The 16,486-nt window shown below is 39.9% G+C and overlaps 1 protein-coding gene across 5 annotated transcripts in view; it reads left to right on the forward strand.

Annotated features, from left to right (window-relative positions):
* Positions 1–16,113, forward strand: part of MID1 (midline 1) — a 256,980-nt gene extending 240,867 nt beyond the window's left edge. For all 5 annotated transcript variants that reach the window (XM_017954012.3, XM_017954011.3, XM_031660541.1 and 2 more), the window contains 2 exons: positions 6,664–6,871; positions 12,036–16,113. In XM_017954012.3, the coding sequence (XP_017809501.1) occupies positions 6,664–6,871; positions 12,036–12,384 (557 nt within the window). In that variant the 3' untranslated portion in view covers positions 12,385–16,113. The remainder of the gene's footprint in view (positions 1–6,663; positions 6,872–12,035) is intronic.
* The last annotated feature ends 373 nt before the right edge of the window (positions 16,114–16,486 follow it).

Raw genomic sequence — 16,486 nt, forward strand, 5'->3', positions numbered from 1 at the left:
TTGTGCCTATGCATGTCTCTGCATGTGAGATGGGTCTCCTGAATACAGCACACTGATGGGTCTTGGCTCTATCCAATTTGCCAGTCTGTGTCTTTTAATTGGACCATTTAGTCCATTTTACATTTAAGGTTAATATTGTTATGTGTGAACTTGGTCCTGTCATTATGATATTAGCTGGTTATTTTGCTCGCTAGTTGATGCAGTTTCTTCCTAGCATCAATGGACTTTACATTTTGACATGTTTTTGCAATGGCTGGTACCTGTTGTTCCTTTCCATGTTTAGTGCTTCCTTCAGGATCTCTTGTAGGGCAGGCCCGGTGGTGACAGCATCTCTAAGCATTTGCTTGTCTGTAAAGGATTTTATTTCTCCTTCACTTATGAAACTTAGTTTGGCTGGATATGAAATTCTGGGCTGAAAATTCTTTTCTTTAAGAATGTTGAATATTGGCCCCAACTCTCTTCTGGCTTGGAGAGTTTCTGCCGAGAGATCTGCTGTTAGTCTGATGGGCTTCCCTATGTGTGTGACCTGACCTTTCTCTCTGGCTGCCCTTAACATTTTTTCCTTCATTTCAACTTTGGTGAATCTGACAATTATATGTCTTGGAGTTGCTCTTCTCAAGGAGTATCTTTGTGGCGTTCTCTGTATTTCCTGAATTTGAATGTTGGTCTGCCTTACTAGGTTGGGGAAGTTCTCCTGGATGATATCCTGCAGAGTGTTTTCCAACTTGGTTCTATTTTCCCCATCACTTTCAGGCACACCAATCAGACGTAGATTTGGTCTTTTCACATAATCCCATATTTCTTGGAGACTTTGTTCATTTCTTTTTACTCTTTTTTCGCTACACTTCTCTTTTCACTTCATTTCATTCATTTGATCTTCAATCGCTGATACTCTTTCTTCCAGTTGATCAAGTCGGTTACTGAAGCTTGTGCATTTTTCATGTAGTTCTCCTGTCATGGTTTTCATCTCTATCAGTTCTTTTATGGCTTTCTCTGCATTGATTATTCTAGTTATCCATTCATCCATTCTTTTTTCAAGGTTTTAGTTTCTTTGCGCTGGTTACATAGTTCCTCCTTTAGCTCTGAGAAGTTTGATTAACTGAAGCCTTCTTCTCTCAACTCGTCAAAGTCATTCTCCATCCAGCTTTGTTCTGTTCTGGCGATGAGCTGCATTCCTTTGGAGGGGGAGACGCGCTCTGATTTTTTGGATTTCCAGCTTTTCTGCACTGCTTTTTCCCCATCTTTTTGGTTTTATCTGCCTTTGGTCCTTGATGATGGTGACGTACTGATAGGATTTTGGTGTGGGTGTCCTTTCTGTTTGTTAGTTTTCCTTCTAACAGTCAGGACCCTCAGCTGTAAGTCTGTTGGAGTTTGCTGGAGGTCCACTCCAGACCCTGTTTGCCTGGATATCAGCAGCAGAGCCTGCAGAAGATAGAATATTGCTGAACAGCGAGTGTTGCTGTCTGATTCTCGCTCTGGAAGCTTCGTCTCAGGGATGTACCCCACCGTGTGAGGTGTGAGGTGTGAGGTGTCAGTCTGCACCTAGTGGGGGATGTCTCCTAGTTAGGCTACTCAGGGATCAGGGACCCACTTGAGCAGGCAGTCTGTCTGTTCTCAGATCTCAACCTCCGTGCTGGGAGATCCACTGCTCTCTTCAAAGCTGTCAGACAGGGGCATTTACCTCTGCCGAGGTTTCTGCTGCTTTCTGTTTAGCTATGCCCTGTCCCCAGAGGAGGAGTCTACAGAGACAGGTGGGCCTCCTTGAGCTGTGGTGGACTCCACCCAATTCGAGCTTCCTGGTGGCTTTGTTTACCTACCTAAGCCTCTGCAATGGTGGGCGCCCCTCCTGCAGCCTCGCTGCCACCTTTCAGTTAGATCTCAGACTGCTGTGCTAGCAATGAGGGAGGCTCCGTGGGCATGGGACCCTCTGGGCCAGGTGTGGGATATAATCTCCTGGTGTGCCATTTGCTAAGACCCTTGGTAAAGCGCAGTATCAGGGTGGGAGTTGCCTGATTTTCCAGGTGTTGTGTGTCTCAGTTTCCCTTGGCTAGGAAAAGGGATTCCCTTCCCCCTTGTGCTTCCCAGGTGAGGCGATGCCTTGCCCTGCTTCAGCTCTCGCTTGTCGGCCTGCACCAGCTGACCAGCACCGACTCTCCGACATGCCCCAGTGAGATGAACCCGGTACCTCAGTTGAAAATGCAGCAATCACCTGTCTGCTGTGTCGCTCACTCTGGGAGCTGGAGGCTGGAGCTGTTCCTATTTGGCCATCTTGGGCGCGCCCCCTGAGTCTTCTCATTTTTAAAATAAATTTTCCTGGAGGCATTCTTGTGAGAAATAGAACATGTATATATAAGACCTGACACACAGTAGGGACTCTGAACATGGTGGATAGTGTTATTTTTCATAGCAGAATAGCTAACTAATCACTCTTCAGAAATTCTTTCTTTTATTCTAGAAAACAGTCTGAGTCTGTGGTTCTCAATCAGGGACACTTCTTCCTCCCCCTCCACCCCACCCTACCAGGACATTTAGTAATATCTGGAAGAGGTTTTTAGTTGTCACATCTGGAGTGGATGCTACTGGCATGTAGTGAGTAGAGGCCAGGGATGATGGGAGACATCCCCAATACACAGGACAGTGTCCATCACAGAGAATGATCTGGCCTATATGTGTGTTTCATGATACTGTCATCTCCCTCTCTCTGTCTCTGTCCACATATGTTTTGTTTTATCCTCTCTTCTTTCTTTATATCCTTTTGATCTAAGAATATTATGTTACGTAACATGGTGTTTATTTGCATAAGACCCCCCTACAAGAGAAAGCAAATTGGAGTGTGTTGGTATGGCGCCATGTTGTGACATTGCCAGGCAGTCAACAGGAACAATTAAGTGCTTTTCAAGGGGAACCCTCATTTAACCTATATTCTTGTTTCTCAGTATAAGTGTTGTATCCTAGAGGAATGTGTTGTATCCTAGAGGAAGAGCAAGGGATGTAAAGAGAGCACTGAATTAAGAATGGGAAGACTGTGGCTTTCCCACTTGGTACCCATATAGCTATGTGGCTAGTTTCTTCATATTTTTAAATAGACTTTTTATTTTGGAATAACTGTAGATTTATAGGAAATCCATAGATAATACAGACAGTTCTGTATACTCTTAACCCAGTTTGCCCAAATGTTAATATCTTATGTAACCTTGGTACAGTTGTCATAACTAAGAAATTAACATTGATGCATTACTCATAACTAAACTCCAGACTTTATTCAGATTTTACCAGCTTTCCACTAATGTTCTTTTCCTATTCCAGGACCCAATCCAGGATCCCACAATGCATTTAGTGTTCCTTCACTTTTAAAATGGAAATATTTTAACAACTTGAGAGTTGTTATGAGTTGTCAAAAAGACCATCTCAAAGTAATTCTAAGTACATAAGAAAATATAACATGATGATATGTTTCTTTACAGTCATACAACAAATGGCACAATACCTGTGCACACTTAGATCAGCAGTATTTGATTTGCATTTGAACATGTAAATATTTGTTCCTTCAAAAGATATGTTTGAGCATCGAGTGTGTTTGGGATGCTATGCAAGATGCCAAGGATATTATGAATATCTTCAACTCCCTAAGGTGTGCTTCTCTGAAAAAGGTTATAGACTATTGGGGAATAAAGCACATTAGTCCTAATTAACATTCAGTGTGTGAAGTCTCTGACTGGAGTAACCATGAAAGGTTACTGACAATGCCAGGGTGCCCCAGCACAAACTTGAGAGGCTTTCCAAGGTAGATTATGAGCAGGGGAGGTGAGGACACAGTGTTCTATGCAGAAGGAACAGCATGTGCAAAAGCCCAGAGACAAGGAGAATATATTTATGGAACAGAAAATTGATCAGTGTGGTTAAAGTGTGTCTTAAGTTGGGAGGATAGGTGAGCCAGGAAGCTGGAGGCAGGAACAGATTGCAAAACCCTCCTGGGCCACACCAGGGAGTTTCTTTGTATACCAATGATTGGTGAAGGAGAGATTGAAGAGTTTAAATAAAACAGGCAGGATGAAAATTTCCATGAAATAATGCTCTCTTGCACTATGATGTGGTGAGTGGATTACAAGGAAGGAAGACTGGCTGCTGGGCACAGTATCAAAAGATTATTGGAAGAGTTGTCCATGTAAGTAAACAATGGCCTGAATAAGAGTTATGTCCCATACAAATATTATAATGAATTGAATTATTTAGTAAAGTAAGCTATTAATCTCTTTCCTGAACTAATTTGTGTTCACTGAAGCAAAAGCCTTGAATTTGGGCAGAGTAGGTAGTGGTTTATTTGGGAAACACATCTGAGGCACGGGCAGAATTTGCTCACCAAGATTACATGATTCTGCTCCACACATGAGTGGGTGAGGGTGTGAGCCAAGGCAGGCAGGATGTTTGAGGCAGTATCTCACCATCACAAGTCTGGTCTTTCCAATGGCTCTGACATTCTGATATATCTCACTGGAAGGAGGCCGAGCAGAACTTGGCCTTCATTGTAAATGATGGGCGCCATTAAGGAATTTCTTCCTGCTCTGCCCATTAGTATCCTATCATTGTTAATCCATATTCTACCTTCCACCTTTAAAAATTGAAATATTTTAAGCAAAACTGTCTTCATACTCTTCTTGTCTTAGTTCATAGTTTATCTCTGATAGTTGCTGGCATGATCATTCCTAAGGACTTTTTTTTACAAGTCAAAATTTAAACTACACATGTAATCCAATAGATCTTATGGCCTCTGAGAATGTCCAATCCCTGCTCAGCACTTGAGGGTTTTCTCTGCCCTCCCTTTAAAGCTTTTCTTTTCATTTTTATTGTTTTTGTTTGTTTGTTTGTTTGTTTGTTTGAGATGGTGTCTCGCTCTGTTGCCCAGGCTGGAGCACAGTGGCACGATCTTGGCTCACTGCAACCTCTGCCTCCTGGGTTCAAGTGATACTCATGCCTCAGCCTCCCGAGTAGCTGAAATTACAGGTGTCCACCACCACACCCAGCTAATTTTTATATTTTTAGTAGAGATGGGGTTTTACCATATTGGTCAAGCTGGTCTTAAACTCCTGACCTGAGGTGATCCACCTGCCTTGGCCTCTCAAAGTGCAGGGATTACAGGCATGAGCCACCAGCCCAGCCTAAGCTTTTCTTTGATATGTACAAAAATAGATTTCTAAAACAAGAGCCAGCAAACTATAGCCCAACGGCCAAATCTGGCTGCCTGATTTTGTAAATAAAGTTTTATTAGCATATAGCCACACCCATTCATTTACCTATTGTCTGTGACCCCCTAAGGTGTGCTTTATTGTCTGTGACAATAGGTAAATGTCATTTACTATAGCAGAAGAGTTGAATAGTCACAAAAGAGACCACGTGGCCTGGCCTACATAGCCAAAAATATTTACTGTCAGGCCCTTTGCAGAAAAAGTATGCTGGTCCCTGACCTAAAAAGAAAGGATTTTAGAGGTGCTGGTGTTGTGTTTGTATCCAAGAGGCAACTGGAAATCCTTTGACCTACCCACATGTGACAACACACACTGTCCCATACTCACTGGGTCAGTTTCTTGCCCAGCATCGTGTATTGCCAGAGTTGAATTTACCAAACCTTTTCCTGTGATTGTCTGAGAGCTGTATACTGGGCAGAAGGAAGCTGCCAACTGCAACGGTGGCTGTCGAGTTTGGACACCATGGCATTTGCATCAGGTTGTAACTCATTTCCTGCCTTTAAATGCCTTGTACCCAATGCAGTGTTGAATGACAGGCAGTACTCCAAACCAATATTGAATTGTCAAAGAAGTAACAACTATGACAAAATGTCCAGGTGTGACTCTGCCAAGATTTTTTAATACTTAAATCTTTAAGATACAAATGTGAGTAATGAAATAGAGAAGGCCTTGTTATTTATAAATAATTTCATGAGTAGAAAACCCAGGCATTACTATCACAGTTTTTCCTAATTTTGTGGCCTGAAAATTGTATTCTCATCCTAAATTCCTAAGAGTAATGCTTTAATTTTTAATAATCTCAGAATAATATAAACCTCTAGAGTATTCTATATGTTAAAACCTAAGATCTTGATTTGTTTGGCTTCTGGTCTGAAGTCTATTGAGCATGAATGCATCTTATGCTGGATAGAACACTGCGGTGGTTGAAAATGGAGTCTTCATTCATTCCTCCTTTTTAGGATGCTATCCAGCCGGTATGTACCTGTGCTGCTTGTGTACACCTGGAATCCATGAAGCTAGCTCACACTATGTGTTCTGGCTAAGCCTTGTCCATGCTGTTGTTGAATAGTTGGCATACCACCACTGGATCCCTATATTAGAACTGGTAGACTGAAAGCTTATGAAGGCAGGCACATGTTCTTATTCACTCTTATTGTGTACTATACTTTACACAGAGTTTCTGCTCTCTATTGTCTTTTGAATATTATGAAAACTTTGCAAGCAAATGTCTTTGAAAGTTGCTTATAACGTTTAAATTACTATTAAAATGTAAGATACCACTTTGTGATAGGAGGCATGTCTCAGGGAGGGCTGACTTGTTCCTGTCTTTTAAATCTGATTTTGAAAATATGCTATTGGTTATAATAAAATAAACAATCCTCTTCCTCTTCCTTTTTCTGTTTTGTGAACTTGTTTTCAGGCCAACCATTTAAACTGGATCCCAAATCTGCTCATCGAAAACTGAAGGTGTCCCATGACAACTTGACAGTAGAACGTGATGAATCATCATCCAAGAAGAGTCACACGCCTGAACGCTTCACCAGCCAGGGGAGCTATGGAGTAGCTGGAAATGTGTTTATTGATAGTGGCCGGCATTATTGGGAAGTGGTCATAAGTGGAAGCACATGGTAGGCAACTTATATTCATTGTCCTGCAGTTATAAAAAGGCACATCTCATTCTGTACTTAGAGAGTCAACCCATACTGAAATGCATCTTAAAGAATAAAGTGCAGAAAAGTTGTATTAGTCAGCTATTGCTAGGTAATGCTGCATAACAAACACCCCCAAACTCAGCAAATTCAAACAATGACCATATATTACTAATACCCACATCTGTGGGTTCTCTGTTCAAGATTATAGAGCTCTGGTCATTGGAAGAGCTATACCATGCTAACACTGCTCTTTTATGCCATAAAACATGGGTCAGCAAACCACAGCCCATGAGCCAAACCTGGCCTGCTACCTGGTTTTGTAAATAAAGTTTTATGGGAATACAGCCAGGTCCATTTTTTTACGTGTAGTCTATGGCTGCCTTTCAGCCACAACAGCAGAATCGAGTAGTTAAGAGAGAATCATATGGTCTTTGAAGCCAAAAATATTTACTTCCTGGTCCTTTCAAGAAAAAGTTTGCAATTCCCTACTTTAAAACATCACTCTTCATCATTATACAAAACTAATTTCTGTTGCCTTGTATGTTTTATGATTCTAGACTGGACCAATTAGTGCAAATAGCTGAGGGCTGAATGGTGGGGGTGAAGCAGTGATCATAGGCTGGGAATAATTTCAAAAGGCCTGTTAGATCCAGCCCAGTAACTTTAGCCCACTGAGTTCTCTAAGAATAAGGGCACAGGTCAGGACACAATTACACTGGAATTAGTTAACCTCACAAAGTTAACCTTGCCTAATCCACAGCCACAAACTGCACCCCTTACTTTGACCGTCTGTCTCACAAATGCCTGCTTGCTATTGATCAAAAAGGGAGCTATTTTATTTTTATTTAATAAGCCCTCATATGGTACAAGTATGTGCCAGGCACTGGTCTAAGCATTTTACAGATGTCAACTCATTTATTCAGGCTTACAGCCCTACAAAGGTAGTTGCTAATATTATCCACTTTACTGATGAGGTGACTGAGGTATATGCTGAAGATCACAGGGTTACAAAGCTCACAGGTGGCAGAGTCAGCAAGTCTGCAGTCAAGGGTCAGGCTCTTAACCAGCAGTCCACAAACATTATCTGTAAAGGGCCAGAGATTCAATATTTCTGGTTTTGCACACCAAATGATTTTTGTCACTAATACTCGACTCTTCTGTTGTAGTGGGAAAGCAGCCACAGACAACACCTACACAAATAGACATGGCTGCATTCCAATAAAACTTCATTTATAAAAACAGGCAGAGGGCCAGAGTTGGCCCCTGGGTAGTAGTTTGCTGTTCCCTGCTCTTAACCACCATGCTATGCTGCTATTCACAAAAGGGTGGTATATTTTTGAAATGCTATAATTACTCTCTAGGGCTTACAATAGTGTACTTAATGAGTGATAGCTAAATCCTTGCTTTAAAAAATAAAATCAACATTCAAAATTGCATAGCCTGAAGATGGTGAGTATAACAGTGTTTCAATATAAGCATGATAAAACACTTCTTATTTATATATTTAAAAAACGTTCAATTCAAACCTATGCAAATAATGTGACATGTCTGAATCCCTTATATTGTAGGTAGAAATTAGCCAAAAATCTAAGAAGTGAATTGTAAGCCTCCCATCTCTCCCAATAATGGTACATACTATATTGGCTGAGCGAGTAGGTTTTCCTTTGTTGTTATCCTCATAATTCTCTTTGCCTAGAAGATTTTTCTGTTCCAACATCCTGCCAGAGGATGGAGGACAAATCCTTCGTCCCACTAGGCTCTGGGCTAGATAGGCATTTGCCATTTTTAGCTGTGATGGGGCAAAATTAAAGCACAAAGGAAAACACAATGAATGCAGGTACAAAAAAGCAAATGTTTCTAGCTAATTAATATGCTGTATTAATCTGGGATAGAATCCAGGGTCTAAATGATTATTACTCTATTAATAATTATTTATGATAAATGAAACCTGATCATTATGATCTCATTGCCCTTGATGAATAGTTTGCAAAATTCCATCAGACCACTTCAGTTATATAAACACAGATCAGCATTACCTTGAAAACACCCTCCAGATGTCAAAACTAACTCATAAGGGGGAAAAGAAATTCTAAAATTAATTGCTACACAATTAATCTTTACAAACCTAACTGTGTCAATTTCAGAAAAATCTTCATGTAGAAAGTCACTTTACATTTCCTGGGGGGTATTAGCAAGGAAGGGGTGCCCCCTACAATTAAATGCCTGTGACATCTTGATTTGCAACAGCTAATGACATATATTTGCTTGTCAAATATAGTCCTGACTTTAAATTAATGTGTACATTATGATCTGTGCAATGGGGCATGTTAACATTGCCCTGAGAGACATAATTTTTATACTTTGAATTCTCCGTGTCTCACTGCGTAACTTAATGGAACATTACATTCTGCCTACACCTTTCAAGCTCAATGGAAATATGTACCTAGTTTCACAGATTAATGATACTATAATGGTATTTTCCTTTGCTTAATGGACTATACACTTAGTTATTTTCTTACTCTCTGATGCTAATGTGCACTTGGTGTTTTATGAAATGGTGTTAACTAAACGAGTAATAACGGGTTCATGCAAAGATTATTAGACCAGAAGGGGTGGGGGCAGCATACAACTCTGGATTTTGCTCCCAATTTTAATCTTCTGTTTCTATTTGCTACATGTAGTCAGCCATACCTGCCACAGCTATTTCATAGGGTTCAGTTAAGGTTCAAATGGGAAATAAACATCAAAGTAATAAAAAATAAAAATGCTGTGCCACAACAAGAAGGAAACAATACAGATGTGGTGATTTTGTGATGCAAATGCAGGTTCCAAATTGTCTGAAAGATGAAAATGGTATTTACTGGGGTATACAGAACATTTTAGGGAGTGGGAAATACTGACAATTGCAAAATGAAAACCTTTCCAAAGTGTATGTATTAGTCCATTTTCATGCTGCTGATAAAGATATAACCAAGACGGGGCAATTTACAAAAGAGATTTATAATGGACTTAACAGTTCCATGTGGCTGGGAAAGCCCACAATCATGGCAGAAGGCAAGGAGGAACAAGCCACGTCTTACATGGATGGCAGCAGGCAAAAAGAGAACTTGTGCAGGGAAACTCCCCCTTTTTAAAACCATCAGATCTCGTGAGACTTATTCACTATCACAAGAACACTGAAAGGACCTGCCCCCATGATTCAGTTTCCTCCCACCGGGTCCCTCCCACAACATGTGGGAATTCAAGATGAGATTTGAGTGGGGACACAGCCAAACCATATCAGTGTATCAAATAAACAGATGACATTTGAGACCCTTGATGCACTCCCCAGAGGAAGGGACCCAGAAGCTTACAGGACCCTGGAAGGGCTGGGGCACAAAGTCCGGGAGTCTGCTGCTCTAGTTCGTGGAGTCATGATAAGCTGTAGCTGCTGCAAAATTGCCCACAGCACAAGGCAGGTGTACTCAGGTGCTCATCTAGAAGCTTCCACCAACTGCACATCTACTGTCTGCCATCAGGAAAGAGTGTTTCCCCTCCTCTAAGCACTTCTGGATCTTGTGCAAAGGCATCACAATAGCAGAGCCTGACTCAGACTCCTACAGGAAAGGGGATTCTGGGAAATGCAACTTGGATTCTCCTCATAAGCAGGAGAGGATGGATGGGAGGGAAAAGAGGATGCAACACTGATGACAGACAGGCCTGCACACTGGGCTTGGCAGATTATCAATTCCATCCTCCTTTTGGATTTAATGATGGCATGGTGTATTAATTTTCTTTTTAAACACACCACTCTTAAAGTGATTGTATTTTAAGTCCAGTGTGATTTTTTTAAAGAATGTCATTTTATTAAAGATCCATGAAATTTTTCTCTCTGCATTGGGTAAGGTACCATGTGTTAATATCCAGTTAGGCTGGTTTCTGCTATAACATATTAAAAGTTCACCTGTGAGTCATTTACTGTTTATTAAGAGTGATGGGTTTTGTTTATCTTAATAACTGAAATACTATGAATATTACAGAGGCATGCTTCAGAGGGGTAAAAAGAGACTAAGAAGCTTAGAACATTGTAGAAAGCGTTCTTTGGATTTTTTTTTTTTTTTTTTTTTTTTTTTTGAGCAGCAAGAGAACATTTAGAATAACCAGAAGATCATCTGCTCAAACACATTCAGAATTTTTTTTCAGTGTAGTAGGAAATATAATCAGAAAGGCTCTTGGCAGTGATGGACTGCGCAGTTTCTGGTTATGGATGGCATTGTAGAATGTAGTTCGTGTTTGTGGGTTTTGAGTCATCCTAAGTTCAAATTCTGATTCTGGTACTTATTGTTAATATGTGCCATCAGGCAATAATAATAAAATAGCAGTTGCTAAATATTGCATGCCAGGTCCTGTGCCTAGGACTTAACACGTATTCTCTCCTTTACTCCTTAAAATAACACTGCAAGATGGAGACTATCATTGTCCCTGTGGTATACATGAGAAAACTGGGGCTGAGTAATGACAAAGGACTTATCCCCACAAATGGAAATCATCTTCTGTGCTTGCCCTTGGCAAAATGCTTTCAGAATCAGAAAATGACAGACATAGTGTTAAATTAAAAATTATAAGAAGATCAAAAGGAGAAGTCTAGGGTTGTGCTGTCCAATATGGTAGCTATGAGCCACATGCAGCTATTTAAATCATTTAACTTAATGAAAATTAAATAAATTTAAAGTTCAGTTCCTCAGTCTCACCAGCCGCAGCTAAAGTGCCCGGTAGCCATATGTAGCTTGTGGTTACCACATCGAGGAGAGCAGGACATTTCAATCATTGAAGAAAGTTCTTTTGGTCAGCACTGGTCTAGCGAATTCATTGTGTAGATTTTTATAAAAGTGAAAAAAAGCAGCAAAATACAAAGTTCAAATTCTCTGTAGTGTTTGAGCTGAAAACAGAAATGTGCGTAAATACGATGCTTCTTTCCCTGTTTGTGAGGGAAGGAGATGAGGAACACAGATGTTGGGGTTCTTGCCAAGCTTTCACTTAAAGAAAATGAACTGGACAACAAATGATCATGTTTTTATAACCCCTGAGGACCACAGAACGGATTTAATGTGCATATGCAACATGGCTCATTGTTTTTGTTGTTGCTGTTTTGTTTCTGCAGGTATGCTATTGGTCTTGCTTATAAATCAGCCCCGAAGCATGAATGGATTGGGAAGAACTCTGCTTCCTGGGCGCTCTGCCGCTGCAACAATAACTGGGTGGTGAGACACAATAGCAAGGAAATCCCCATTGAGCCTGCTCCACACCTCCGGCGCGTGGGCATCCTGCTGGACTATGATAACGGCTCTATCGCCTTTTATGATGCTTTGAACTCCATCCACCTCTACACCTTCGACGTCGCATTTGCGCAGCCTGTGTGCCCCACCTTCACCGTGTGGAACAAGTGTCTGACGATTATCACTGGGCTTCCTATCCCAGACCATTTGGACTGCACAGAGCAGCTGCCGTGAGCGTCTGGCCACATGGAGCAGCTTTCTGGGGAACAAAAAGGTTCAGGCCACTATTTAGGAGACTGAGAAAGCACAGGCTTCATGAGTGTAATGAAATCTCACCAAAAGTGTCCAGAAATCAGCTCAGATAGGGCTCAAAACAGGAGATTCCTCTCCTTTTACTGTGTCTTGTATTAAGTACGGGCTTTAATAATTTCTTTAATTTTTTTTTTGTATTTAGAGGAAAATCTATAGATTATTTATAAGAGAAACATAATCGGGATTACAACTTTTAGGAATTACTTGGTTTTGCACATTAAGAGGCCCATAAGTTTATCAGCTATTTACAACCTGTATTTCATCACAATCTATGGGCTTGCAAACAAACAAACAAAAAAAAAAAACTTTTGTAATTTTGTATGTTTATTCATCTTCTCACCTAACATCTCATAATGATCCCATGATAAGTCTTCTCACCTCGATGGTGCATAACAGGAAGTGTCTGAACCTAGTAGGGGAGTAAACAGGCTTTCTTACTCTGGTTTAATATGAAGTGTTTTAATTGTGGTGTCAAAAACTTGTATCAGATCAACTAAAATGGAGAGCAAGACAGAGAATGAAAAGAATTGATTTTGGACCTTGGACCTTGCCGCGGCTAAATCTTTACCCTCTGATAGCTGATGAGATAATGTTGGAAAGAAAGGTTCTGAATCCTTTGGCCGCATTTTGCCCTGCTTCTCTCAGGGTTAAGGGTTCTGGAAGAACATTAAGAATGAGATTGCAATTGAAAATAGTCATTTTGAATCCTATTGATTATTCAAAACTTCAGGCTGATTTGTCTTTTTCGGAGGTAGGATTCTGTTTTATGGTATAAAATCTACTTTATCCTTCCTTTTAATAGTTTCTTTAGACCTGTGACATCTCTTCACTACGTTTAATAGTTATCCTATTTCCCCCTCCCCCATATCAATTTTCCTTTTGTCTCTGGGGCTGAGTAAATAAACATGTTCTGTCACAAATAGCAGCACCACTTTGGATTGATTTTGCTCTCCAGGACATCAGCACATGGCCCTGATCACCACTACCACATCCAAACATAAGTCACTGAAAAACACTTAATATTTATGAGTTGGTAATGACAAGGGACATTGCATAAAGTACTATTTACTAGATACATGCCTCAAAAGTTATTATAAACAGACCTTTATTAAACACATCTTGAAATATGTAGAAGTCCCTCTATAGTCTAGTATAGTTTACAATAGAGTTGTAAGACCAAAAAAAAAAAAAAAAATTCAAACTCGTTATTCAGGAACCTGCTTATAAAATGTCAGCTGGCACTCTTTGCATGCCAATCTGATGCGTTGGAATGGTCCATGAATTAAGGCTTTCTTGAGCAGTTCTTGGACCAGAACTCTGGCATTGGTTCTACTTTGATGAAGGGCGTGACCTCTATAAATGGTTTCAATTGCTAAAATATTTACCTGGGATACTGGGTCAGCCATTTTTACTGAACAGACTAGTGGATTTAGACATTGTTTTTAGTTATTTTGTTTTTAACCAAATCAACCAACTGCCTCCCTGAAATAAATCAATGAGGTCCTTCCATCCTCTTCCCTAGCAGACACTCTCCTTTTTCTTAACAGATAGATTCTATATATTTACTATATTATTTATACCCAGATGAATATTTTGATAGATACCTAAGACAATTTCACATCTAAAAAATGGACACCTCAATGGAAAAAAAAATCTTTCTCTGGAAACCTTATGGGTTTTTCTTTTTATTACAATATAAAAGCAATGTGTGTTTGCCTTCTCTGAATAAACTGAAAGGGTTGTCTCAGTAATTTTTACATACATTTTGGGTAACTGGATAATGGATATTTTAATGCACTTTGTACACTAACAGGTTCTAAATAAAAGGGTCTAAAACTCAGCTTCTGAGTTTTTAAAATCATGGTCTCCAGGTACCAATAAATGCTACAGTTTGCCTTATGATGTTAACATAAAACAGTTAGTAGAAGGACAATATTTCCATGAAAATAATGTTTTTCAATATTAAGAAGTTACTACTCAAATTTTCACAGTAAGCCATTTAGGGTATGTTTTGGCTATTTTTATAAGGACATGAGAGATTATGTCATAATTTTGTTGTGGAAGTCTCACTCTTGGCTAACTTAAAAGCATTGTGGATAGTAGCAGTTACTAGTTCCAGGTTGTCGTATTTACAGGAAAATATGTATATGGTGAAAGGCCACCATGTTTAATTACTATAATGATGTAGAAAAGATTCCCATGTGATTTTTTTTGAAAGTCTAAAATATGTATGCTGTAAAAAATTGCTGCAGTGTAATTTTGCATTCTCTTTAAACTAATTGAGGTCACAGTATTTTATTATTTGAGGTCCTCACCACAGGAAACACTGCGATACAGGGGCAAAAGAGATGGCAGTGCCAATTAAATTAATACAACAAAATCAATGCAGCACCAACCAAGACTGCCAGGTCTGGTGTCATGGGTATGCCCAGAGCCCAGGAGTTCAGAAGGGCCCTAAGCTTGATTTAATGCTCTGCTGTTGCTGTCTTGAAATTCTTAATGATTTTTGAACAAGGGGCCTGCATTTTCACTTTGCACTGGGCCTTGCAAATTATGTAGCGAGTGCTCATAAAAGAACTCAGAAATGTGGTACCTCTCTTCCTGGTGGATACAAATAAAGAAATCTGGATCCAAAGTTGAAAGTTGCTCGCAATATCATTCAAGTAGGACTCTAAATAGTGGATTAAGATGAGGGTGGATTCTTTCCAGCTTTAAAAGAAAGTGACTTCAAAAATTGACTGCAAATATTGACGATGGTTTCTGCTGGAGGAAAAGAAACAGCTTGAATACAGACAGGCTTTTTTATTACGGTACTGATATATTGACCTTAAACTTGCTGAGGAACTGAACTAATGTCCTCCAGTGACCGTGGAATTCCATCTCAGCTCCAGGAACATGCAGATACCTGCAAAGAGACACGCATATATGCTGGCATACATGTGCATTTGGTGTTGGGAAGTTGACCATCTGGTCTACCTTAATAAAATGGTAAAAAGCACACAAAGACAATGATGGGGGCAGGAGGATGTTTTTGAAAACAGCGCTTCTCAACCAGGGCTCGATTTTGCCCCCCAGGAGACATTTGGCAATGCAATGGCAACTTTTGGTTGTCGCCGCCGGGGAAGGGAAGCTACCAGCATCTAGTGCGTAGAGGTCATGGACGCCATTAAACATCCTACAGTGCAAGTGCAGCCTCCGACCACAAAGAGTCGTCTTGCTCAAATATCAACAGTGTTGCAGTGTAGAAACTTGATAGGTGGTTTTCTGTTAATGCAAAACTCTCATAAAAACCTTTCACTTTTCCTGTTATTGACTATATGCTTGATACATCCAAAAAGAAAAGGGGAGGGGTGCCAATTCACCTACACTGCGGTGGCTCCTTCACCTTTAAAAATATTTATAAAATAGTTACAAAAATCTGATATCTGAAAAGCAATCCAAGCCTGTGTAAATGGGAATCACTGATAAGTATCATCATCTGTATGAGCTTGGCTTAGACATGAAAAATTGATTCTCTTTATATCACTCCTTGCACCTGGACAAATTCAATCCCTGGTACTTAAGTCACACTGCCAAGCCCTCGGCCCTGACTATTGTCTTGATTGCTGTTGCTTTCTGGTTCAAAATAAAATCATTTTTGTGGCACCAAGACCCTCTGTCTCTGCCTGTCTCTGTTGTCTTTTCATCATTTTGTGTTTTTGCAGTTATGATGTTGACAAATATTTATTCAACATCTACCATTTTTTCATACTATTTTATGACATATAATTCATTTTCTTTTACTGTCTCTCATCCACCATTTGCCTTTCCCTATTAAAAATACAATTCTTTTACAACACTCAAAATATTCTCCAGGGAATTTTTAAAACACAATAAAGCCTATATAGAAGTGGAAACCAACCAGGTTTGCTTGATTTCAAGTCTTATAGATGGGATGAGGAAGAGAAGAGCAATGATTATTTGAACAGAGGACTGGGAGTCTTTACAGTGTGATCTAGGAGAATCCTAGCAGTTGGTCCATACA

This window comes from Papio anubis, chromosome X (genome assembly GCF_008728515.1).
Source record: "Papio anubis isolate 15944 chromosome X, Panubis1.0, whole genome shotgun sequence".
Taxonomy (NCBI): domain Eukaryota; kingdom Metazoa; phylum Chordata; class Mammalia; order Primates; family Cercopithecidae; genus Papio; species Papio anubis.